The sequence below is a fragment of the Harpia harpyja genome, chromosome 7 (assembly GCF_026419915.1).
Source record: "Harpia harpyja isolate bHarHar1 chromosome 7, bHarHar1 primary haplotype, whole genome shotgun sequence".
Taxonomy (NCBI): Eukaryota; Metazoa; Chordata; class Aves; order Accipitriformes; family Accipitridae; genus Harpia; species Harpia harpyja.
In genome coordinates this window covers 2,917,787-2,945,464 of record NC_068946.1, presented here as the reverse complement: position 1 = coordinate 2,945,464, position 27,678 = coordinate 2,917,787, and the positions used below count along the sequence as shown (strand labels likewise).

General features: G+C 38.7%; 2 protein-coding genes across 6 annotated transcripts in view; one reads left to right on the top strand and one right to left on the bottom strand.

The window, feature by feature from the left end:
• GNB1 (G protein subunit beta 1) overlaps positions 1-23,757 on the bottom strand; it is a 46,027-nt gene extending 22,270 nt beyond the window's left edge. The window contains exons 1-3 of one of the 5 annotated variants that reach the window (XM_052792191.1): positions 23,413-23,757; positions 3,553-3,615; positions 2,054-2,105 (exon numbers count right to left, since the gene is read on the bottom strand). The gene's annotated coding sequence lies outside the window, so the exon portion shown is untranslated. Of the gene's footprint in view, positions 1-2,053; positions 2,106-3,552; positions 3,616-22,545; positions 22,807-23,412 lie in introns of those variants that run through there. The other 4 variants (XM_052792196.1, XM_052792190.1, XM_052792193.1 and 1 more) reach the window with 4 other exon arrangements.
• Positions 23,758-23,982: 225 nt separating this feature from the next.
• Positions 23,983-27,466, top strand: LOC128143701 (uncharacterized). The gene is made up of 3 exons (XM_052791214.1): positions 23,983-24,439; positions 24,770-24,868; positions 26,433-27,466. The coding sequence occupies exons 1-3, from the start codon at positions 23,983-23,985 to the stop codon at positions 26,477-26,479; spliced, it is 603 nt and encodes a 200-aa protein (XP_052647174.1). The 3' UTR covers positions 26,480-27,466.
• The last annotated feature ends 212 nt before the right edge of the window (positions 27,467-27,678 follow it).

Genomic DNA, 27,678 nt, shown 5'->3' with positions numbered 1-27,678 from the left:
TCCAAACATATATTCCTGGGTTATATACGATTCCTCTCTAAAAATACCTGGTAACAGCAATGAGGCAATGCTTACTAAACACTTATTTCATTTTCTCACACCATTCCTATAAAAAAAAAGAATAAAAAAAGAATGGAGTCTTCCACCCTCTCATAAACAGCCTATCCTGTGAATAATCTCTACAGATTAAAAGAAGAGAACACAGATTTGAAATCACAGCTATCATTAAGTCAAATATTTAGAATTTCTATCCCTTGATGGCCAAACTTTGTTTGCTACAAGGTGTTTTTACTACACATTACTACTATGAACAAGTAAAGTAATCCAACCAAGCCTTTGTTGATGCGAAGTCTGGTAACACAGAGGGTTTAAATTTATATTGTTAGAGTACTACCTAAGTACAGTAATTTCATAAGAAGGTTAGCCAAATCACCTTTCTCCCAAACCAACAGGCTGTCTGGTATTTATTCCCTCAACATCTTTCCTGCTAATACACACCAGTCCTGTGTGTACGAAACAGCCAGAAGAAAAGCAAAACACATCATTTGCAAAAACAGAGCCACAACTTTACAGCCCTAATAATGAGTTCACGTTATGCCTACCAGACAGTCTCATAGCAGGTCATCTGATTAAATGAAGCTGTGCTAATCTAGTAGATACCATAAATCCTATTAGCAACATGCACAGCAGCTTGTACATTTTCACAATGACAAAGGAATTATACACAATCCACCATTAGTTCCAATGTTTTGACATCATATTGGCTTTGAAAAGCTGAGAGGTTTTTTGTTATTTAATCTGAAGTATATATTGATTCCTTTTTGACTTTTATTCAATAGAAAACACAGTAAGATCAGAATTGCTTGTGGAACAAATTTGAGGTGTGCTCTCTCCCATTTACATGATCCAAAATAGAAGACAAAAAAATTCAGGAGTGCCTTCTGATCCTGAAGTACACACATCTCCACATATGGTGATCACAAAAAAAAAAGTATAGATAATTTTAGAAGTTAGAAATCATAGAAAAGGTATACAGGAACACAACATAAGAAATGTACAGAATCACACAAGCTTCTGTGATACAAACTTAATTTCAAGGGAAAAAAACCCTGTAGAACATGCACTGAGTAGCTCAAAGACATTGGCTTAATACCCAGCACCGGTTAAAAAAGAAAGAAGGTTATATAGAAAATAGGACAGAAAATACTGAAAATATCATAATGCCACTGAGTAAAAGCAATGGTTTGTCTACACTGGGAACACTGTGTTCAGTTTCTGCTCCTCCAAAAAAGAACACTGGAGGTGTCTAGGGTTGACCAAGGTAACTAATTAGAGAACAACACCTCAGAAGACAGGTTTAGAGAAAGAGACAGGGGGCTAGCTTGCTGCTTGCTTTTTAAAAAACAGGTAAATATCTAGTAACTGAAAGTAACAGATTTAACTGAGCAAATACTTTCTACACAACACATGGCTAACTACTAACGTTCCTCACACACTAAAGGGCTTCACAAGAAGCAAAAACAATTGAAGTTATAGTCTAGAAGGTAATGAAGGTTTCACTGTTCCAAGAATATTAGTAATAATTACAGTTACACAGAATATAAACTCTGAAACTTTTAGGTTCTGTTTAAATAATACTGACACATTGAAAAGAACATTCTGACAAGAGCCACTTTGCTCTAAAGAAATTTGGCCGCCTTCTGTCAAATGTGGTGGATAAGTAATTTTTCATTCATGAAAGAATAACTATTCTCATCATTTTATTTATTACAGTTCCCTGCCCCACTGAGATGAAACAGTTTCATCTATGGTCTCCCTCTGCTTTGCCAGTTCCATTTCTGAAAGGCGGCAGGCACTGACATCTATTATTTAGCAGGCTTCCTGGCCATTTTAAAATCCTTCCTGTTGACATAAGAATACACATGCTAAGTAGAAAACAGGTATTTTAGGCTTGCACAGATTAACAGCTAAAAACCTGAAGTTGGCCACGTTTTAAAAATAGTATGAGTTTCTCAAGAACTAGAAAAAAAAATTACCTTATTTCTCTACTTACATTTTCTCTCACTACAGTAGAAAGCCAACTTCTGCTGTCAAACATGTAAATTCTGAAAAAAAACCAAACCAAAACAAAACCAGAATTAGTACAATTATCAAGAAATAACACCAATTTCTTAACAGATCTAGCAGAAATTTAAATACTATCAAAGCACAGACTATTTTTTGTCAGCTAACTTAAGCAGCCAGCTTCTCTTCATGAAGGAAATAGGCATTGCTTTAATAATACTAACATAACCAAAAGAATTGCTAATGCCAAGAAACTTTTAACTTTCTTTTCCAAGAAAACTCTTGCAATCCTCAGGTCATTAATTCTCTTCCCCTAGTGATACAGAAGTCCATACTATTAGAGAGTTTAGGATTGTAACAAAACATTGTCTCACTCATACAAGACTCTAATTTTCACTGCACTACAAAGTGCCCCCGCCGATCTGCATTTTCAAAGCATTGAAATTATTTCTGCTCAATACTGTTCCTGAGGTATGCTTGCTTTCTAAGCATAGTTAAGTATCAAGATACCTATTCTATCAAGTTACATAAACCTCCTACTAATGAGATCAAGTGAGAGCACAACACTCTTCTAAAAGAGTTATGACTTCTAATCACCAAAGATATTAAGTAAAAAAGCAAAAATTGACACATTAAGTAACTCACACACTTGCAATCTGGAAGACTCTAATGATTTAACATACAAATCGGTTTTGTAGCAAGGTGAAAAAATTTCTTGTAAGAAATTTCTGTAGTTTTTTCCTCTGGCAGCACAAAGTAATAATTATAGTTCACCCCAAGATTTGAAACACTGACAACCGCTTATACATTCAAAAAATCTGCAATCTGTCTCTATCACACAGCAAGACAAGGGCTATGGGTGATGTTAATGGACACTCGAGTGCACATCTTCAAAGCCGCTGCATCAGGACAGTGGAAGTTATTCTAAGCACAAAGCAAGAATGTACTGAAGCAAAATAATCTTAAATCAGAAAGCCAGTCTACAACTTCATATACTTTAAACTGAGATGCTTACATGTAATGCATCTTTCTGATTTTACAGTTCACTATTAGCTGGAAAATTTACAAACCACTTCAGTGTCTGGTGTGGAGGTTAATCTACTTAGGATATGGATCATCCTCATCCAAGCTCATTTGTAGATGAACAGTTTAATACTGTGATTATGAAACCATCACAGTGTAAGCAGTTTTGTTTGTTACTGCCAGAACACCACACTTTTAGACATAAAACAGTAACTCACACTTAGAGGCCACACTCCACCCCACCCCCCAAAAGACACAAACACATGACATGACCATTTTAAGTTCTGAAAAAAGTTCAACTATATTCAACTTTCAGAAGTCTTGACAGAAAAAAATTGCCCACACTGCAGAGATAATGAAATCTAATGAAATTCTGAAAGAATTACCTGAAATGCAAACAAGTAAAATTATGCTGGAACACTAACAGCACACAGAATACACAATAGCAAAGGCCAAAACACACACCATTATTGTCCTGTGCTGCACCCTCATTAATGCAGGAGAGGTGTTGCAGATTTCATATGCCTTCTGCAAAAAAGAAAAACAAAAACAAAACAAAAAAGCTACTTTAACCAGCCTGCAAGAAGAGTAAGGAAGCATAACAGCAAACTTTCCCACAAAGTTTAGTTTAGTTTTTTAAACCAGGTTAGGTTTTCAGTTAGGTAAGCTGAAAGCATCCTGTGATGCCTGTAGAATGCAATCCTGGCAACTGAGGTATTTTCAATTCTACATTGAAAATGGAGCTCATTTAAGAACAAAAGTAGACAAGCTACTTAAGAAAAGAGATCTCCATTGCCACAAGCTTCCATTTTTAGCTAAAATGTAGCCTGGTAAAAGCAAAATGAAAATTACAGGCCAACTCATTCACCACACCACAGTACTGGTTCAGCAAAGAAAGAGTTCTTGTAACCAGCTTCATACATTCTGCCTTAGCCCTTATAACCCTGCTTAGCTGAGAGCTTGAGGTTCTCAACATCAAGAACTGGGGTTTCTAAAACAGGAGAGAACAAAAAGTACCAGAGAATCCTTTAAGCATGGTTCAAATGGTTAAACCATTATACCAAAGCACATGGAGGTCAGCCAGCCCTACGCATGGTTGGTGTACCCAGTGTCCCCACATTCCCACAGCCTTCTGCTCCAAGTAAAGAGGCACAGCAGTTTGGACTAAAAACCGAGAGTAACTCCAGAAGTCAAAAGCATCATCATTTCTGGGTAAAGCTTCCCTACTACAGGCACTCACTAACTGCTGTCAGCCTAATACTCTTTTTTCTTTAAAGATATTGAAGTAGTTACACCAAGGTGACAACCCAGCCTAAAAATTTATCTCAGTTCCAACATCCACCGGAACACAACTCTTCACATGAAGAAGACTCTTCTGCAGAAGAGACTACAACTTTCTTCACAAGGTTGGGGAAAGCAGGGAAGAAAAGAGGGAAGAAAGGAAAAAAAGGGACTCTGAAGAGCAGGGAAAGCATTCAGAAGTATTTTACTTTAACATCATAGCAAATCTGAACAACGCTCCAAAATTAACTTCCTGAGAAGGTTAATTACATTCACTGTAGCCCTCTCCAAAGCCATTAGCTGCATAAACACGTTTTTCTTCTTGACCTACGGATTCAATGACAGACTTAAAACCCAAATATTCTGGACGTTAATTCCACCTGCACACCTTCTTAAGACTGCTTTACACATATAGCGACTAGATGCCATGGCCAATATTTGAACTGCAGCAAAAGCATTCTAGCTTCTCAAAACACACCATCAATTCATACATAACTTGATGCAAGGCCAGGATGGCACATGAGATGAGACACCTGCCCACCAAGGGTTTGGCCCAGACCCTGGGACAAGGTTTGACCGGCATTCATAAGCAGCTGCCCCTCCTGTAGGGACATGGACAGAGCACAGGCAACACCAATTCCTCTTTAGCAGGGAGATCTCCAGCACAGCTGCAGGAAGGATCCCACCACAAACCAGTCCCCAAGAGAGGTACATCACTTAGTGTTTTGGGGGTCCTGGCTGACTGCAAGCTGAACATGAGCCAACAATGCTCCCTCGTGGCAAAGACAGCCAACAGCATCCAGCGCTGCACTGGGAAGAGCATTGCCAGCACGTCAAGGGAGGCGATCCTTCCCCTCTACTCAGCACTGGTGAGGCCACATCTGGAGTACTGCTTCCAGTTCCACGCTCTCCAGTACACGAGAGACATGGAGCTACTGGAGAGAGTCCAGCAAAGGGCCTTGAAGATGATTAAGCGACTGGAGCACCTCTCATATGAGGAGAGGCTGAGAGACATGTTCAGCCCGAAAAAGGCTCAGAGGGGGATTTTATCAGTGTGTGCAGTCTTCTGTATACACATGTATTTTGAGCACCTTTATCAACATAGTTTAAAACAGATCTCAACCAACCCTAGTAAAAACTAGTTTCCATGACCATTACACCACTTGAATCTTAAAAATTTCTTGCATAACACAGCCTCCTGCAAGAGTGGCACATAAGGTCATTTTATCCAAGGCACTCAACCAGAGGTGATTTCATGGGGGGGTGACAGGGGGGACACAGGACACGACACAAAACCAAAACCCTACTAGCAAACATCACTTATTATTAAGGTAAAACAATAATTTCAAATGAAGTTACTTTGCTGCTCTGGTATATCTTCCTTACCAACATGCACCCATCTGAACGGGATGCATCCTACACCCAGCAAGGACAGCTGTATGTAGGCAGGCAGTTACTAATTTAGCATTCAGATGCTTCTGTTCAGGTACCCAACACTTACCACCACGGTAACGTATCAACTACATGGTAGAGATAACGTCTGTGAAACTGGGAATTACAAGTTAGTTTATTAAAATTATTTCTTATAGTCTACGTAGCTGATTATTATCACAGAATAGTATCTTGATGCCCAAGAGATTACACGACCTTTCCAAATCACTGCCAACAACATGAAATTCCAATTATGCCACCAGGCAACAGTAATTAGAAGTCTGAAATTTAAAGCTATGCTTCAAGACTATTCTGTATGCAAAAACCCCAACGTATTCTCAGCTTGATGGCTTGGTCCTAACTATCAACATAAACAGTTCTATCAGACAGCTGGAAACTTGAAGGACATTTTGATATCTGCATGTGTATGTGCTCCTCCAAGAGTTAATTCTAGTTCAGAGTTTTCTTGTTAAGTACAGTTCTGTATTCCAGAAAGCCTAGTCTTTGCTGTCACCTCCTACAAGAGCAGCTTTGAAGGACAGCCTATAGAAGCATAAAATAATAATTGCAAATTCATAAATCTAAATATGCTCAAGTGAATGGATACAATCCCTTCTCATTTTTTTGACGTCTTCTTTCTGGGAATCATCTGCTGCGTCTATAATTTGCAAGCACATAAGCTTTGAAAAGCAAGCAATACCTTACTAACAGGTTTGCAAAACAGATTACCCTAGTAGGGAAAGTGCTAGATTGTACAAACTCCTTCGAAAACTTACTGAAAACACTTCTGTAGTCAAAGGCTAGCATGGCTGAACCATTTCTGTGGGAGGTATTGGCTGCTTCTTGTGTTGAAGAATTGCCAAGTTTCCAGCTGAAGCAGTCATTGTGCTCAGTAGACATTTTTCCATATATTAGTGTGAAGTACACACAAAACAAGCGAGTATCAGGTTGGTAAGTGTTAATGCTTGTTATGCAACAGTTACATTAGCTGGTTAAAGAGCTAACAAATTTCCATTTTCAATATAGCATGCAAGTACAAAATAATAATTATGCAAGCTAAAAATACCTGTAACTGAACAAACTGATTTCACAAATGCTTCATTATTACATATAGCTCAATTCTTGAATTACAGGTCCCATTTTAACTAGGCAGCTTTCCACAAGGGTCACTATGTTGATACTTAAGAGATTTTGTGCATAAAGAAACCCCTGCAGATTACCTGGTAATGCAAGACTAAAAATTAGTTTTGTTGTGTTTGCTCTGTTCGAAGACAAGATTTTCTGGTTAATGAAATCCTTTACCTGTTTCCCAGGCAAAAGATTTTGAGGAAACTACATTCAAGCCCCACTCATGACTTAACAGTATAAAGTTGCAGCCCTATTTAGGAGTTATGATCTTTAAGATTACAAGTGACATGTCCTTCCCACCCCCCCACCCCCTCTATTTCTAGTAGTAGAAATCTGGAAATGCTTTTTCCTCCTGAAGAAATTTGTGCACTTTTTTCTACTCTGCTTGATGTATCTAGAGGACTGCATTAGGAAAAAAAATCTTCTCATAGCTGCATAGAACACAGGAAAATTGCTGGCTAAAGAATAAAGGTCAGTTCTAGGGTCCTTCCAAAGTTCTGGCTGCATTCCTTCATCCTGTAGCCTTATTCACACAAAACAGCACATACAACAGGAAAATCCAGGCACAACAGATCTATATGAAACAGTTTCTGACCAGTCAACATGGCCTTCCATCAAACTGGCTTCAACTAAGCAGTGAGGACAGCAGTTTTAGCACTTCAGAATCCCACAAAAAAAACAACCAAACAAAAAACCCCAAACAACAACAACAAAAAAACATCCACCATAAATAGCTGCTAGTACTCAGAAAAAATAAAAATAAAATAAAAAAATTAAGCTTTTATTTCAGAAAATTCAGGGGAAAAGCTAAATATTAACAAATCTGGAAACCTTGCAAGACCTTGCAAAGCCCAAATTCAGTAAGACAGTTTCACATTCAAAGTCCCAAATTTGAATTACTGTCTCAGAGAAACACTGCATTTGTCTCCTCCAAAAGTCTTACACAATAATCCACAAATAAGTGAATTCTGAAAACACTGAAAATCATCAAACTCTAGTTATATCTAGCTATATATGCATTATCCATCAGCTTTTGCTTGCATGTCTACATTTTCTAAGGCCTGAGGACTCATCACTCCCTATGTTTAACAAGTATTTGAAAATAAACCTTTTGGATAGTTTACCACTTTCTCAAAATAGAATACTAATCAGCAGACAACAATGCTTAAGATCACAGCAGGGACACATGCTTGCAATAAACAGCCCTGTAGTGAAGTAGCCTGTCCTTCTGCCACCAACAGTGAACAAACTCAAGCTGTCTTCATGGAAGACAGCATCCCTATGTTGCCAATATACTCACATTTTCTGATGCTAATCCCATGACCTACATTTAAAAAAAAAAAATCATACTGATGCAATATTTAAGCATAAAAATCTGGACTGTAACAGGTCACTTCATTAATCCTTTCTAAATGCATCTGCAAGCTATGCGCATTATTTTAAAAAAAACTTAATTCTAGGTACAGCAGAGAATTTATGTAAAAAAAATTAAAAGAACTTATTACTACAAGTTTAACAGATGCCTAAAGCCAAATGCTTAAAATCACACTTTTTAAGGAGAGGGGTCTTCAGAGACCTTTGAAGTAGTTCACGAATATTAATAACTGTTGTTACTTCAGTGAACCAAGTCAAAAGATTTCCTAACTACATCTTTTCTCTTCTTTCCTGCCTTGCTCTGAAAGAAATTCACATTTAAGAGCATCCTAACACTTCCCAGTAAGTGGCAGGCATAGGAAGCTAACTTATTTTAAGAACAAAAGTTACTGAGATTCAGCAAAAGTTTTCAACAAACTTACATTTATTAAGAATGTCAAAAGCCAATACTCTAGGTTTTATTCCTTTGTTGAAAATTATCTATATGCAGCTACTCCTTATGAAGAGCAACACATTTATCGATAAACTGGATCAATTTTATCAAAGTGGCCGGTGATGTTTTTGGCTGTCTTCTTTCCTGACCTTACAATTTAAAAAACAAAACAAAACAAACAAAAAAACCCCCAACAACCAAACAAAAAACCCCACAGTAAATCAGGAAAACTTAGAACCTGCTTGTACATAGATTTCTAGCTACATTTATCAGAAAAATAAGTTCTGAAAATTGTCACTTAGTAAAGTATCCCTTTATCCAAAACCAAGCAATTTAGTTGTCACATACTACTAGACATCTCCCTCCAGACTGAAAAACAAAACCCAGGCAGCATTGAAGGAGAATATAGTATTATTAATTAACCAACACAGAAATGACTAAGCATTTATTACTAGATGCTTCTATCTGCAGAGCCTTACAGTAACTGAACAGTTGTTTCTTACTTCAACTGTCATCTTTCATTGCTTCCTTCAACTCTTTTATCATTAACCTCCAGTTTTTACTGGCATTTTCACTTCATTTGTAAACTGACCAGAATCTCTGTTTACCTGAACAGGACAGAGCACATGCATAATAGGGATATCACAGTCCTAATGCCACTGACACACTCCGTATTTCTCACTATTTAGAAGTAATATTATTGCCATGAACAGAGAAGTAGCTACAAAGGTAAGAATATATAACCAAATATTGCTGGATCCAAATATCTTCTCTGTAACATACAGCTAACTATTCATGAGCCGCAGAAACAAAAAGTAGGTCTTGCTGGGTTAAAAAAAAAAAAACCAACCAAACAACAAAAAAACCACCATGAAAAATCCCAACACCAAACTTTAACTGAGACAAAAATCAAAAAGGTTTTAGTTACTTTCTCAGGCCCACTAATATGAATCGGCTATGCTTTGTGCCATTTGTCCAGATACTATTGGGGGTTTTTTTTGGTTGGCTTTTTTTTTTTTTTTTGTCACAGTAACTATTTATATCTCCTTGGAATTGTGCTAAAGTAGCTTTTTGTAATTTTTTGAGGAAATACATTTTTTGACATAAGCCCTTTATCATCAGGAATGCTTAAGACCCTTACTTCAGAGGAAAAAACCCACACATAGCAGGAGCTATCTGGAAAGCTGCTAATAATGATAACAGTTTCATAGTTTGGATTTAGAAGTGTTAAAGCTGCAAAAGAGGAAAAAAAAAACCCAAGGGTAAAACTATAGTACAAATCAGTCAGATATAGGAAGGTTGCCTGGCGTGAAATGTTATCAGCAATGTGTTTGCAGAGAAGTTGAACAAAATAATGCAAAAAACCCACCCCAGAAACAAAACAAGTAATCCATTATTTCTTCTCCAGGGGACCTAATGTAATGCCACAGTATCAGGATATTATCTTTTCAGAAAATGGGTAATCTTTCATTTAGATCAGCTGAATCTACAGGTGGGATGTTTAGGGCAGTTCAGAATGTAAGCTATACACAGTACATTTTCTCCTAGAAGCTAGAAATGGAAGCACACTGTTGTAGGACCAGTTTACACATCATCCCGGTGTGACAAATCAGTGACAGAATCATAAAATAGCAAATGAAAACACATTACACACCTAAATATAAATACTTGTTTCTTTTTAGTAAAAGTCAACATTAGAAACACATTTATTCAGGTATCAAAACAAGTTTGTAATCCACAATTTAAGAACATGCCTGTAGTAAGTTGCAATCCTATTAAGAAGCATAATTCTTGTCAATTCTCAGGAAGTTTCCAAAGACTGTTTTTAAAAGTCACTTTTGGGTATACCAACTTTCCAGCAGGTCTTCAGTTAATTTTCAGTGCTTTAAATATGTTCAAGAAGTCCTCATGAAGATTGATGTATTTCTCTATAATGATGATGTTCTGCTCAGGCTCTCCCCACATAATTCGCAGTAGGTGCTGAGGAGAGGACAGCATGTGACTGGATCGTGTTGTACTGAATTCACAAGCAAACGAATGACTAGATACAAAACCTGGTGCAGAGGTAGGTGATTACACCACTTCCAGTTACCAAAATCCCAAAGATTACATACAATAAAATCTATCAGGTGGATCAACTGCCACTGTCTGGGGGTTAAAGTGTGAGAGAAGAACCAGTATTTTCCAAAGCCTGAACGATTTTCCGCTCAGCTCTGCTTGCCAACACATCTGTATTGGCATGATCTTCTCAACCTTGTTAAAAATCACGTATTGTTTCAGATATTACCATTACAGTGACATCAGTAGGTACATTAAGATCTTCACTACAATATTTATTATATTGGAGGAGGAAATGTGCTATGTGGTCACTTATTTACAATACAAAAAAACAGAAACAAAAATAGCAAAATTAGACATGAAAACTACAAACAAAAATCAGTAAGACTGTGTACATGCATAAGCACAGAAAATCAGTAGAAATTCCTATTATTGTATTTCCATAAATTTCAGCTCAACTATTTTATGAACAGAAGCTGAATCATCCATTTCATTCTACTTATGCCAGCTAGTAAAGAGTCAACTGAGTCAAAGGAGAGCCAGCTGCTTCCTATTTACACCCTTTTAAAAAATGCAACTAACTTTTAGAATGCTACATTTAGCAATACTACTTTTTACATCCTTAAAAGTCAAACCATTTAAAACCAGAAGAAATAGCCAAATTGACATACCCTTGTTCTCGAGCTAAGGGAGACATTCACAGATATAACGTGGTCTTTTATGGACAAATCTGCTTCTGCAAAGCATCCCACTCATCCATGCATGTAGGCACAAACTTTGAGATACTGACACGCTTACATGTCTCACCGCACTAAGGCCCTCAAAACACTAATGAAGAACACATCATGTTTCCAGAAGCAGCAAAATAATTTATATTCTATCAAATCTGAATTGTGCTTTACCATACAAATCAGGAGTTCCACTCTAAATGCCTTTCATTGTTAGGATCGAATCCTGAAAGAGTACTTCCGTAACATGGATTCTTCTTTCTGCTCTGACTTAGAACAAAAATAAAAATAATAATGATAAAAAAATCCAATAGAAGCAACAGAGGTACCCCATCTTAGAGCCAGGCTGGACAAGACTTGATAACTACCTTCTGACCATAACTACTATCACATCCTGCCTCAACAAAAATTTGGTACTTAAGACATTTGAACAAACGGCCTGCTCATTTTGTGCCTCTGCTACACAGACTGTACAAAACAGCTTCAGAGATCATCTAAAAGAAAAATATTAATTCTTTACAACTCTGTTAAAGATCTTATCCAAGCTTCAGCTAATTAATAAAAAGAATACATTTATTTCATTGAAGTAAGAATTTAAGTGTTCAAATAGCACACTGATCTTCAGTAAGAGATTAACAGACCACTGTTAGAAAGTTAAGCTACACCATGAAATAACTGCTTTCCAGCACCAGTCTGAAGACAAGAAGTATTTCAGTGGACCTTAAAAATCAACAAAATGTATTATATGCATATAGCAGATAAAAGAATACTCGGCAAAGATTAAAATATGGCATGACTTCTCTAATCTTTTTACCCAAAATAGACTGAGCAATACTTTTTTCTCTAGCCCCGCAATCAACATAACCCATCTTTAATCAATGTGCAAGCAGTTCCATTAGTTTTGATAGCAATGATTTATACCCCCAGTAGCTCATTGATTTCTCCCAGCAATTGCTGTATTTTGATATGTACTGTTGATACTAAATAAGTTAAGGGACAGAAGAACGGGAACAAGAAAAGCAAGGTTGACAGACTGAAGAGTAACACAGGAGACCTTGAAGCCATTAGACTGAGAAGTGGTGTTTGGGAACAGACAATGCAACAATGCTTAATGCTGATATGAGAAAGGTAAACTTCAAGTACAACCCAGGGACAGCATCACAACAGAAAGCGCAAAGGTACAACAGGAAATACTTGCTTTCACCCTTGTATGTTCTTCTTTCCATAGCACTGCATTAACCCTCTTAAAACTTCTGGCATTAGTCTTTAAGTAGCAGTTGTATTCCTCTAGATAGTATACATCTGGTTAGGTGATCAAAATAAAGAGGAAAATATGATAAAAAGAAAACAAGTAAAGTACTACTAGGGTTAGGAGCCAGGGTGGGAATTAACTGAGAGACAAAACTGAAAACATCAGAAGACAATCCCATCTATTTTAAGGAAAAAAATACCTGCAAAGCGAAGTCAAAAAAGCAAAGTTTGTTTAACAAAGACAGCAGCCAGTAAGGTTAGTTGAAATCTGTAACTCTTAAGCTTCTGCAGTGATTTCCACGATCCTCTGCACACCCCCTTTTTATACAAGCACTGCTTCATGTTTATTTGGAGCCCCTGGACACTATTGTTGTGCAAAACTATGTGCAGTTTTAAGGAGAGGGTGGGTTTGAGTTTGTTTTTAAAACAGAAAACACACTAACTGCAGGACACAATATATCAACTTGGCCCTTTAAAAATAGAAGGGGAGAGAGCTTTGAAGACAGGCCACTTCCACCTTATACAGTATATTAAGGATTCTGACTTGGGAAAAACACAGTTGGTGTTTCCAACTCCAGCTTCCACCTCAGCTTGGTTTTGTAAGTTTCTTCACCTTCTGTAAGAGCCAAGCTGCTCATTAACTAGAAGCCAAACTATCACAGTTTTGCAGCACAGTGCATGGTAATAAACTATTTGCCCATCTTGGTTTCCTTAACATGCCAAGTTGTGAACTGGCAAGGCAGCTGCTGAACAGCAGATGTCTGTGCCACCTTTTGTGACAGAGGGCAGCAGTAACTGGCTTCCCCCAGAGTGAGGCCTTCTGAGTTTAATTCACAACAGCAAGGATATGGAACAAAAAAAAAAATTACTACAGGACAAATCAGACTAAGAAATCAAAACCTAATTAATTAAATCTTGAATTCTCCATTATATGTATCCAGGTAAACAGGTAGGCACTCCTAGCTAGGTGACACAGCTTAACATCCCATCTTATCGCAATAAAATCTGTTCAGATGCTTTATATTCGATCCCCAGGGTAGCGAACAAAAAGCAGACTTTCCAATGCCTGATTTAAGTGTGAGTTCCATCTTCTAATACAAGTTAAAGGGAAGAGAGAAAAGTCAGACTAGAAGCAAATATAAAGATTACTGGGCATCTTCTCGCATCTAAGGACTTGCCTAAGATTTCCAAAACGTTTGGAAGAACTTCCTTCTATTTCCAAAGTTTCCAAGTCTATAGTGTTTTTAAGATGTTTTCTCCTTTTCTTCAAGATACTGTACTCCATTTGACTATAAGGAGACAGTTTTTAATTTCTGAAATCATTATATGATTGAATCTTGGATATCCTGAATTTGTAGTATGTCAAATTCAAGACTAATGAGAGACTTTGAATAATCAGATACCTAAGTACTCACACCTGTGAACTACTGTGCCCAGATATTAAGCCCCAAAATGCAGGTTCTGCACGAGTTCCACCTCCATATATCAGCAATGAATCTTTTTGTAGGACAAACCTAATTATTTTCTGAAATGCTGAAGCTTCACCTATTATCTACAGTCACAAGAATAAAGGACAAAACTAAGTTGAACTAACAAATTTGACTTCACTGTCCAAAGTTTCTATGATATTTGAGTTTTCATACATGAAAACAACCCAATTCCCCAACTTCTCAAGCATCTGTTAAAGATACCCTACTTTGTCAAGATTTTAAATCTGTTAAATTGTTCCTGTTCAATATTAGTTTATTTTCTTTAAATATTACACAGTCTTTTAATTAAAGAACAGTATATTAACTTCTACAGTAAGCTTTCAGGCACTAGCCAGATAATATCTGGCAACTTGTAGTGAAATCCAGGACTTAGTAACCTGAAGCACAGTTTAATTGCCATAAGCATCAAGGGAACAGTTCTTGATCTTTGTACAGACAACACCTTTGTTAAACAGACAGCAGTGTATCTTCAGTATTTTACCACTTCACAAAGAATGTGCAACAGCAATATCAAACATATGTTCCAACAAAGAGAGCTCTTTAATTAGTACAGTATAATCTTATTTTGAGTACCAAAGGTTTCAGCAGACTATCACATCTACTTTGTTCTTCTAGACAAACAGAAAAATTACCACACCGCCCTCCAAACACATTTCTTAGGCTATCTGAAGAAACAGCTTTGGGAACCAAGCAGGAAAAGTCCAAGAGGACCATAAACAGATTTCTTCTCAGCATCTTGAAGCACGCATAGACTTGCTTTGTTGAGCGCTATTACTTCATTTACTGGAAACAAAACATATACTAAGTTTTGTATTATGCAGTTATAACTCACAGTATTTTGCATACTGAAACCTAAGTTTACTTCTTTTTATTTTGAGATTCAAGCATTGCTATGTTCAACACATACCTTGAACCACTTGATGTTAACTAAGATGTATCAGCTCAACAATTTAAATAAACTTAAATGGAACAGAACTTTACATACATGGCAAAAACAGACTTAACTGCACTAGTTTTCACCACAAAGATCTTACTAGAAAATATTAGTATTGCACACGTATCAAACTAAGAAATAAGTTTAGGGACTTCCTGTCAATGCTGCTTGCGGAGTGAGCATTTCTGCCTGGCCTTACAAATTTCACTACTGAAGATAACTAAGCATTAACTTTTAAGATCTCTGCATCAACAAAAGAGGCACATTCATACCATCTTCTGTACACTTCTAACCTTGGAGCTTTGCCCCACCTCCTATCCCTCAATTGTTTTGGTAAATCCCTTGAATACCTACAAAAGTCCAAACAGTTGGACCAAATACAAAGTGTTCCGATTCTAAAAGAGCAATTCAATTTCTCTAGTTCCAGAGGAAAGGCACAACTCCCCACCAATTACAAAAGGGCAGCAACACCTCAGGCAGTAGCTTGCAAGGCACAACCTCTGGACAGATACAAGCATACCACATATACTCCAAAAGCATTTGTAAGCTCAGCCGCCTGCTCAGTAACCCTCAGCAAAAGAAGTCTAGTAAAATATATCCTGTGTTACCACAGATGTCCCAGTGAGAAAGTCCTTACAGTAAAGCATACACCATTAATACTGGACACATAAATTTCAGTTTCCCCAGAAGTTAAACTGCAATTTTGAAGTGCACAATTAAAAACTCTTCTGTCAGAGCACTGTTGGAAATTTGTTTCAATATTTCACAAAAATAAAACAAAACCCACTTAGCTTGTCAAATAACTTCATGGTTTTGCAAATAATTTCAGATAACCTCTATTTATTAACAGATTTCAATAAATCCTAAAAACTCAGGAGGAACATAAAGCACATGTTACTGAACAGACTTTTAATCTAGCCCAAGATATGCAAGGAGGCCAGAAAAGCAGTAAGAAAATAAAGGGGTATAGAATTAACAGCTCACCTGCAATAGTTAAGCAGAAGCTCTTTTTCTTTCTTACAAAGAAAGAAAATAACTGGCATCAGCTGTTGTAATTAAGCCTACTGTAACAGAAGAAGAAAAACAAGCCACAGAAGTAAGGCATTGCTTTCCTGTCAGTGATGTCAACTTTGTGGGTGTTTGCCTTTCTGAAAGTCATGTAGAAAGCCTTGCAAAATTTCTTAATTTGTCCTCCATACTCAATACAGCTTGATTTTGTAATAAGGATGAGCAAAATCATCACTGATACCTGAACTGGTAAAATATTCGCAACTACTTTGATAGATGGCATGCAGGAGGTTCCAGAGAGAAATATTTTGGTTTTATTTTCCCCCCACTTTGCTAGGGGGGTAAAAAATGAAAGAACTGAAAATAGTCACAAAAATCTTTACATAGTTTTTAATATAGGACCGCATTACATAAAGCTACAAAAAATTATCTAATCTATCTAATTACAGATAATTAATATTTTCTTTTTTGGGAGTACTGGCAGGCATTACTGCAGTTTTCAAGAAGACATCAAAAATATTCCCATCTGAGAAAAACATAACTGGCAAGAAATTTTAGGCAAACCTTCCTCAGACCAGTGTAGGAACACACCGAAAAAAATATTTAGCTATCTACAATTCAGTTAATCCTTATAACATATAGAAGGTGTTTCTTTTCTACACGCAGAACATTTAGAAATTGCAGTGATTTGACAGGCTGAAATTCTACTTAATCAGATAAAAATACATATTTTTAATGAAGCAGTTTCATGCAAACTACTTACAGAAATGAACTACATTTCACATTAAAACGGCAACTAGATTTTTAATTACTCTCTTTCCCTTCACTGTATTATCTGTTGCTAATTTTTCCCCTCATCAAGTTCTAAATACTATCTATGAAAATAATTTGAAGATTTAGCCTATCTTTACCACCATCAATTACAGAGCTACCTTATATCTTGTCTTCTTTAAGTTCCCTCAGATCACCTTCTTCAGGTCTTCAGCCTCATTTTCACGTATCCATTATTAGGATTCCAAAACAGACAGAGCACAGGAAGATCAAATTTTAACCCTTCGGTCCCACCAAATAAAAAATAACTATAGCACTTCTCATAAGTCTGTGACAAAATCACCTTGTTTTCAACACTTCTTAAGCCAAAAATACTTAGAAGAAATAATTTTAAAACAAGTCTTTAAGCCAGTAAAGAAGCCTCAGAGATCTTGATATTAACCTGCAGATTCTGTTTGCCCACAAGCCAAACAGGGCTCAGACTCATGAGCAAGTTTCCAGCATTAGCTGGCCCATAGCAGCCATCTATATACTACACCCTTTAAGCCTACATCGAGTTTGAGGTACTAAGATTAACTTGGTCCTCCATGAAAAAGGGCTATGCTTATTTGAATAACCTTGCATTTATCTTCAGAGTGCAGGCATGGATAATTACCATGGAATAGCTGACAGAGGGCAACCTATTCATTAATTCAAAGCCAGGTCTTCTTAACATCTACAACATCTTCTAAAGCATTCCTATTTGAAACCTACTATAGTTATTTGTATTGGATTTCAGCAAGACTTAAATCTGGCAACATCTAAACAACTTTTGCTTTGTAACTGCTTTCTCAAGCACTTATTCCTGTGTCCTGTGACACACCCACCCACCCAATGAACTAAAATATCAATAACTGGGTCAATGTGTAACATTTTGTATGGGATCTTTATTTTGTGCCACTTCAAAATTTTGAGAACCAAACAATTGAGTGTTCGGGCCAGTGCTGAAAACCCTGGACAGAATTTAAAGTTGTGATTTCCAAATTACATTTCCGTGATGTCCCCAAAAATATTCTTTTTGGCTTACACATACAAATTACCATGTAGGCATCTAATTACAGCATGGCCAGTAACACTGAGCACAAGATATACATAGCAAGCGATACCATATCTTGGCTGTTTCCAGATGGCATTCATGAATATTGTCATGTCATTACTCTAGCTGGGTTCAAGAAAGAAGATTCCTGGAGGTCTATGACTATACTGGGCAAGGCAAACATTATCCCCTGTACCTAGTATACTCAAGGTTCCAACTGCAGTCTTCCAGACAAGCAGAAATATTTCATTGTATTTCGAGAGACTAACAAACCATAACACATTCTATACCACTCCAATAAATGCAATGAACACAAGCATTTAATATCAATGAAAATAGTATTACAAGATATTAATTGTAACGAACACATTTTAGAAGGTCAGCTGTTAAAAAAACAGGCCAAGAACATCCGATCTTTATGTTCCCAAAAATACTTTTAAATGTGTATTTTCTTTCAAAGGCTAACTATCTCCTTTCTCTCTACCTAGAAGTCTTCTAGTTCTTCAACAGAAATGTGGTATTCTGCTTCAAAACCTATTTTGGAGTGTCCGTATTTTTGTACTAGGAAGCCTTCCACAGTCATTTACATTGATTCTTTTGGCATCTAAAGTAAAGGTACTGTTCATAGCCAGCTCAAAGCTTTTAAAAACCTCTTAATGTTCTGCTGAACTACCAGTTGGCTCAAGTATCTATGGATTCTGCATACATTTCTGTTTGGTGAAAAACAAATCCATGCACACAAAATCCCCAGCATACTAGACACCCTGTGAAGAAATAATAAATTGAGATACTATGTTAAATAGAAACATAGGGGCTTGGGAGTATTTTTGTTTTTTATCACGACCTTGGCTAATACTAGTTCCAACACTATCAGTGGGGAGAAAAAAAACATTTTGAATGGAATATGTATTCTTTTCATTTTGAGTCTGCACTTCGAGCAATCAAGACACTCCCTTAAAAAAAATTCCACTTTATCTTCAATCACATGCTTAAGAAACATTTCATTAATACAAGCTAGTTGCTTTCAAGGTTATAAATTTTTTCCCAACATAACCAGTAAAACAGTGTAAAAAAAATACTGGCACAAACATAGGCATTAGAGACTCCAAAGACAACTCACCTAAACATAATTCAACCACTTGAATGCATGATTCCTCATTTCAACTTGCTAGTAACAAACTAGCACTAAATGCAATTCTTGAAACAATACGCTATGCCATATGGCTAAAACTGGATATTAAAATTGAGAATATCAATTACCAATCCACTAATGCTGAGAGCCAAAATCCATGGACAGTAAGAATTTAATCCAATTCAGCGACTAAAACATGAGCTGAGCCCAACATACAGAAGACAAATCTATTGCTGGTTTCACAGAAAGCAAGCAACCCCAATTTTTTATTGCAGTAACTACGAAACTAGCTAAATGTAACACCGCCTTAACATTCCCAAGGACAGCAATAGGCAACATAAGAATCTGCAAAAGCAACACAAGTTCCATATGAATTGGCATCTTGTTTCACACTGATTGAGAAATCAGAACTAAGTAACTATTTAAGAAGAAACAGTTATAGTTGTTTTCCACATGACCAAATTGAAGCCTCCAAAGCACCAGGAAGTTATTACACACTGCAGCCAACATCGTCTTGCTTAATTTCAAGAAAAGGCATCCTACAGACACAAAAGATATGTATTTCTACTATAATTAAAGGATCCTGAAAGCAATTGCATTAATTGAAGGATTTGCTTATCCTAAGTATATTAGTTTAATTGTTCTAGTTTTAAAATTTTTAATAGCTGTAGAGTGTTTTTTCTTGGATGATATTAAGAAAAATGCCACACAAAACTCTACACACTTCCTAATTACACAAAAGTTTATTGGTTACTTACACAAGAAGAATTCTCATTAAGTCTAAGTACAACATTTTCAGATTTCTATGAGGTATGGAGGTGATTTAAAAACTGTTCTGCTAAGACCTACTGTGGAATTCTAACTTTACATGTTGCCAAAGATTTCATGGTAGGACGCTTGCTACGTACTGACTTAGCAGCTGCAAGGACTAAACAAGGATAAATACAATTTATCTTACCCAATACAGGATCCCACTTCACCCTACTCATTTCTGATCATGTACTGAAACACCAAAGTACTAGTACCAAAAAAAGCTGCACTACTAGTTTCAAGTTCAACAGCACATTAAAAGTACCATCAAATGGAACTAGTAATTTATTGGACAAGTATTCTTGATTAAAACATTGTTTCTGATATACTAGAGGAGTAAAATACATTCAGCTAATTTCAACTTTTTTTTTCTTTTCTTTTCTTTTTTTTTTTTTTTTTAAAAAAACCAACAATAACAGAAGCCTCAACTGCAAATTAGCTCTTCTGCTTCCTAGCTTCCTTCTGTATGAACTACAGCTGGGCTATTACAATAAACTAACAAGCAACTGATTATACATTAAGTCATAGATAAACAGTACTAAAAAGGTTGATATTACCAAAGGTTTGGAGGTCATTTGAATACAGAAGACATAACAAGCATTTCTTATTTTTCTTGCTGGGAAGTGTATTATTTTAAACCTGAGGCCGGTATAGCAAGTATTAACCAAGCTATTTTATTTAGGCTACCAAAGTTAAGAAGCTTGGCACTGTAGTGAAATACCATAAAAGTTACAAACTGAAAGTCCGTTTTTCTTAAAAGATACCAGAAAACACACATAGAAGGCTTTAGAAATTTGTAATGTCATTTTAAAATACAACACTTCACAGACACAGAACTGTTTTAACATCCCCCAAACCTTTCTTATTCTTTCCCATAAAAAGAACAGTTACCTAGAGTATGACAATAATTCCGGGTCAAAAGCAGTTTTAAAAGCCTCCACAAATTGTTAGCATTCTGAAGCAGATGGGAGACTCTTTTGTATTATAGAAAGATAACTGTCTGCACGGGTTCTGATGATTACCCGGCTAGTAGAGAACCAGCAACAGTACACAGCCCCAAGCAGGGTCTTTGTATACCTGTGCTCTAGGTTTAAAATGCTGTTTTTCAGCAACAGGCTTCATAAAAGCCAAGAACATTTTGATGGTACTAAGCAAGCACTGCAAGGTAAAAAAGAAAATCATGTCACCCCTTTATCCAGTAAGAGCCTATGTGAACATTTCAATAAAACTATTTACTCCTCCCACCTAGTTCCTATCTGGAGGAGCTCACAAAAATTAAGAAAAAACCCCAGATTTCTTGCAACAGTCTTCCAAATACTCCTCCTACCCCCACCCCAAAAAAGAAGAAAGCAAAGAGAACGAGAATGTAAATCTAAAATACAATTACGAAATAAGATCTAGTTTGGCAAAGCTGTGGTGAGGAGGAGTTGAAAAATGAGAGCTGCCTTGCTGCAAACGCCATCTTGTTGCAGCTATTGGGCCCAGGCACAGAAAGATCCATTCATTCACAGCAAAAAGAAAATCAAACACACACCCTGGCTAATCTGCAGCTACCAAAACAACTACACTATTATCACCCCTTCTCTTTCTCCTCTCCTAAAAGGAGGGAAAAAAATAAGCTCTGATATATTACATTTAGAACAAATTTAATATTAATATTAATACAATATCTTCGTTTTCCCACATGTATTTCACATACACATCGACAGTATTTTGTCTTGATTCACATCCTTGTGTTTAGCAGATCAGCTTAAAATATGGGATAAATCTCTCACGATTAGGTGTGGATATTTTACAGCAGCAAAATGTTTAATTTTTCAGTCTTAAATCACCTCTCCAAGTTGAGCCAACTATTCTCATAAGCTGTTTCAATAATCACTTAAGCCTTACATTTACAGTCCTTTCCTCCTATTTTCTATTGTGGAGACAATACGTAATAACGTGGCAGTCGGCATCCTAGAAAGGATGCCTTATTTAAAATAATGAGTCCCAACCATGACTTTGTTGAAGAATAATGAAATATCAGATTCGTTAAAATTTCAGTTCATCTTCGGGAATGATAAATTGACATCTTACAACAACCTCTATATCATTCTGATTTTCTTCTGGACAAGATTTTTTTTTAATAAAACGTCTCGCCTCTTTCATATTTATATACAATACTTTACACCTCTTCATTTCCTACAAAGCTGTAGAATTAAAAATCCTACACCTTAAATATCCCTTGTACGGATAAAAAAAAAAATACTGAAATCCTTTCAATAAATAAACTGGGAATTAAAATAATATTTCTAACAACACTTCCAAGGAGAAAACTCCATTTTTCTATTGTAGCAAACACCCTCCATGATCTTCGTGATTGCTGCTACGAGCACAGAAAAATATGCAGCACCGTAATACATGGGGGAACAACAAATATGCGGTCTAAACCCATCCTCGGTTCTGATTTTCAAGAGAACAAAACCTTCTCTACCCCTCCCTCCCCCAGTATCCACAACACGAACCCAATCTGCGAGCCCTTCACTGGACTGGGGGCTGCTGGAAGCAGTCTTACCCTGTTTGTCTCACCCCCGTCTCCTCTTAATCAGTTTTCCACCATTACAGCAGACACACCATAGCTTTTTCTTGAATCTCTCTCCAAATATTCCCTCTGCCGGCTGGATCGCTCGGGAAACTCGCCTTTTGTATCTTAACGCGTACAAGAAAACACCTCAAACCCTCTCGCAGAGACCACTACAGCGTAATTATAATTAAAAATGGAACCCCGCAAGATCTAAGGTCTCCTCCCTTTTCGCCTTAAAGCCTTCAAGAGAGGATCAGTCCCAGTCCCAGTCCCACCCCCACCTTTTTTCTCCTCCTCCTCCAGCTACAAACACACTTCTTTTTTAGGGGAAGCTCGAGCACCGAGGAGGTGGGGAAGCGCGGGGGAGGGGGGCTATTTCCAACCCCGCCATGCTAAGAGGTGGACAAACCATTAGCCGCCCTTCTCTCCTGCGGGGGCCGTGAAGAACGGGTGGGCGAGCAGGAGGGCACCGTCCCCGGCGGGGGAAGGAAGGCGGGGGGGGGGGGGGGGAATGCAATCCGGTGCCCGGGCGACGCGAGAACCGAGGGAGCGGCGGAAGGGGAGGACGAAGGGAAAGGAGAAGTGCGGCAGCGAGGAGGAAGAGCGGGGGAGGGGAGCGGGGGGACGGGCGCAGCCGCGCAGAGGAAGAAGGAACCGGGGATGAGGGGCTGCCCGGGCCTCCACGGACGTCGCCGGCGGGAAAATGGCCTCAGGGTGGGGCCGGGACGGGGACGGGGGGGTCGGCGAGCCGGGCGGCGGCGGGAAGGCGCAGGGGAGGGCGACGAAGCTTTTGTGAGGAATCCCCCCCCCCGCCTCCCGCCCCCACCCGCCGCCTTATCTCTCCCCTCAGACGGTTACCTGCCCTTCCGGCCGCTGCTCATTAACCGGGCCGGTACGTCCGTCGCCCGCGGCTCCTGCCCGCGTCCCGCCGGCCTGGGGAGGGGAAGGGGGGCGGAGGAGAAGGAGGAGGGGGCGGAGGAGGAGGAGAAGAAAGAAGAAGGGGAGCCGCCCGCGCTCTGCCCGGCTGGTCCCGGGGAGGCAGCAGCGCCGGCCGGGGAGTCGCGTCGGAAGGAGAGAGCCGCGGGGGAGGGGGGTGTCGCTGGGTCTCGACTCCTCCTCGCACGCTGGGTACCCGCTCAGCTCCCCGCAGCCATCGGGAAGCGAGAGCCTGGGCGCGGTTAACCTTCCCCCCCACTCCCCACACACACACACACACACCACCACCCCCCCCCCCTCCCTCCCCTCACGCCCCGCCCGTGCTGCCCGGCCGGGAAACCCCGGCTCGGCTCGGCTCCCCGCCCCGCCCCACCGCCGGCCCCCTCGGCACCGCCCCGCTCTAACCCCCGCCGCCCTCCCGGGCGGCGCCGCCGTTCGACGGCGAGCGTAGGCCTCACCGCGCTGGAGGCCTCGTTACCTCGACGGGGAGGGATGGGGACAGAGGACACGGGGACGGGACCCGCCAGCACGGCCGGGAGGGCCGCGGTCACGGTGTGCGCGCACTCCCCCCCGCCGCCGCCGCCGCCATCCCTCCGCCCCGCGCGCGCACAGGCGGGCAACGCCCTTCCAGTCAGTCAGCCCGGCGGGAAGCGGGGGGGGGGGGGGGGGGCCGCGCGCAGCTGCCCGTCTCCCGCCCATGGCGGTTTGGTTCAGGCCCCGCTCTCGGGCGCTTCCTCCCCGAGCGCGAACAAAGGCCGCGGGCGGGCCGAGGTTAGGGGTGTGGGGGGTGTTTCGCTTCTGCCCCGCTGCGCCCAGGCCGCAAACAAGTATTTATTAAAAAACCGGAGTGAACAAAAGAAAAACAGCCCCGAAAACCGACGTTATTTATGTGGAGAATCTCTCCGAGAGAGAGAGCAGGGCCCGGAGGAGGAGCAGATACCCCTTGAACGTAAGAACTCCGGGTTGCTCAGCACGAGTGAGGGTGAGGGCCAGAGGTCTGAAAGCGCTACCCGCAAGAAGGCTGGCAAGCAGTAAATACCTTCATACGGCCACCTTTCCCTCAGGGATTTGACAAGGAGTGACAATTCAGTAGGCTCACAACTTCTTTTTTTTTTCTGACATTGCTTATAAGGGTACTTGTGCGGCCAGAGTTTCCAGAGCCTTCTTTTCATATTCTTCCCAGAGGATGAGCATCCATCATTGCTCTGGAAGGTGTTGCAAAAGAACAAGTCAAAGAAAAAATAAGGGAACATAAAAAAATGCCATTTCTCTTTTACAGACTGGGCCTCTCATAAGCCAGGCAGGACAGATGTTACCAAGATGGAATCATTTCACACCAGCACTCACATACTAAAACATCATTACTTAATAATGCAAAGTAAGTATACATACAGTATTGCATCACTCTTTCTCCTGTCAACAGGTCTAAATCTGGGTTTTTTTCCCCAGTATTTGTTTATACTTTGTTAAGAGGTGAGATTACCTTGCTAGCTAAGTAGATTTACAATAAAAAGTAAAAAAACCCACAGCATTATAACAAATTTTGAATTAAAAACCTATCCAGAAAGAGTATCTTCTAATAGAAATTAAAAAAAAAAAAAAAAGGTTAGAGAGACCAGTACTTTTTCTGCAAACTCTCCCCCTAGTAGTTGCTTGCTTCTCCAGAATTTAAAACAAACTGTTACTTGTCGTCATGCTTTCTGGGAAGGTAGGCGTGGTTACCTGTAATTAGTAAGAGAAAGAATAGGTTTGCCAATTAAACTGTAGGAAAGTGGGTTGGCTATTATTCAGGTTGTCTGTTATGAATAACTATTAGATCCTGGTGTGGTTAAGCCTTTGTTTTATAATAATCAAATGTTTGTTTTTAAATAACCTGTGCACTGTGCTAAAGCTTTAATTCTTCACCCTGAGACTCACAATAACAAAATAAATGTACTGAAATTAGAATAAAGGATTCTTGCATTATAGTCCCAAATTGCTTATATTCTGTTCAGTAACTATGAGGAAGTAATTTCTGTTCCACCCCGAAAGAAATATGCATGCACGTGCATCATGGACAGGAATTACTCTGTTAAAATCTGTGGAACCACATGTGTGCAGGTAGGGGATGTTCTTTAGATTGGGGCTAGAGATTCATCTAGCATTCCTATCTGCAAAATACTGACTAAAAGTAAGTGCTTAAGAAACACCACAAGTTTATTAGAGATTTGCAAAGTTTTCTAGAGATTTCAAAAGCGGTTACACACTTTACTGCAGTATTTAAGTCAAAAAGTCTCAGGGAGATTTATGGTAGGCAAGTTACATGGGTTTTTTTGTTTTGTTTTGTTTTGTTTTTTAGTTAGAGATTGCTTTTATGCACAGCAGAGATTGAAATGCCCTTTTGGAGATACACCATGATTTGTGTGGAAAAGAATGACCACTTACTACATTGGGGGGGGGGGGGAAGTATGATACATAAAGGATTAAAAAAAAAGAAAAAGCCTTGTTTTGCTAAGGAAAATTCGTAAGTCTAATGAGATTTTGTGGAAAATTTTCAGCTAACACTGGATCATACAGGAGAAATCTGTGTAATGAACAAAAATAACATTCTGAGGTTCATAACAAATAGTAAATCACATTTTGCTCCTTCGAGAGAGTAGCAGCATTGAACTTTTGTTAGTGGACTAGAAGAATTGTTGTGTGAATTAACTATATCATAATAATCTAATGCATGCTTTTTTCCCATTGCACGTGCCTTATCATACAAACACTGCTCTTCTTCCTCATAATTCTCTTACATGCTTTTAGTAGTGGGACAATTGTAGTACCTAAATGTGGGTTGTTTTTTTCAATAAAGTACACATTCAGATCTTATCCTTTCCTAGGAATCTCTAATTTTTTTTGCATTCTAGTTTTTATGCATTCTCTGTTTTATGAGAGCTAAAGGGAATTTCTGTCCACAGGTCTGTCTGTGCTCTGCCACCTCTTTAAATCCATGGAATTTGGGTAAGGAAACTGGACCAGCCAAATGTGTTTATACATGCTGAGTACTACCACATATACACATAACTAATTTCTCACCACACCTATTCTTTTGTGAAAATACAACTGTTGCAGTAGTTCCTGTTTCTGATCCAGTGACTTAATTATATCTTATTCCCCAGTGAAAAATTTGATTGATATATAGTTATACTACTATATGAAGAGGGATTATGAAGATTGGAAATGGTTGTTTACAGGGTGGAGGGTTGTTTCAGGTGGGGTGGGTGGGGTTTTTTTGTTTTGTTTTATAAATCTCACTGGACAAATCAGTTTTGCTGCATTTAAAAATCTTTCAGAAGAATCGCACGTTATCGTGTGCAACACAGTGTTTAATTCTGATATCTTCATATAGTCCTGTGCTGGAAGCTACTGTATATGCATTATCTTTATTTTTTAAATTTCTTTTTCATTTTTAATCTTAATTATTTTGTATGTGCATACAGAAACTGTCCCAGATTGTAGTATTCAGTGGAAGAGTGTGCAAATCACCAGAAATCAGTGGACTTCCTTGATGCATGAATTTATCTGTTTCTGTATATTACAAAAATATTGTTTGTAAATAAAAATTTAGCTGAAAATATCTGCTAATACTTGAGGATCTAATATACGTAATTAACAAACCAAGTCTTTATGGTTTTTCGTTAGTCCACTTTGAGGTAGCTAGTATAGCCAAAGCAAATTAAAATACCTGAAATAGATGAGAAGTGTAACTCACACAATTTCACAAAATAGTGAAACTTCTCAAACCTGAGGCTTCCGCACATGCTAGGATTAGGTCAGCTGAAGCAAAAATTGAAGTTTTTCTCCTGAAGCTTGGTTTAGATCTAAAGAAAATCTCTCCTGTAAGCGGGTTGCTCCATAGTTCTCAGTTGCAAAATTTCTTGCGCCTTTTTCTCAATCAGCTGATATTAACCCCTTTATAGAAAGCATACTGAATTAAATGAATCATTAGGCAGTTTCACTAGTTTGTGTCTTTCTTCAGCTGTCTCAAACATGACGACAAAACTAGTCAGAATCTGTCATACCTGTTATGCTACGAGAACACCTGTTTTTGCAGGCTTCTCTGCCATTCAAAACCAGCATGTTACAGCACCACTATCGCACACTGGTCGTGGGGCTGTGAAAAATCATTGTTTCTAGCCTCTTGTGGAATACAAAGCAATTGGT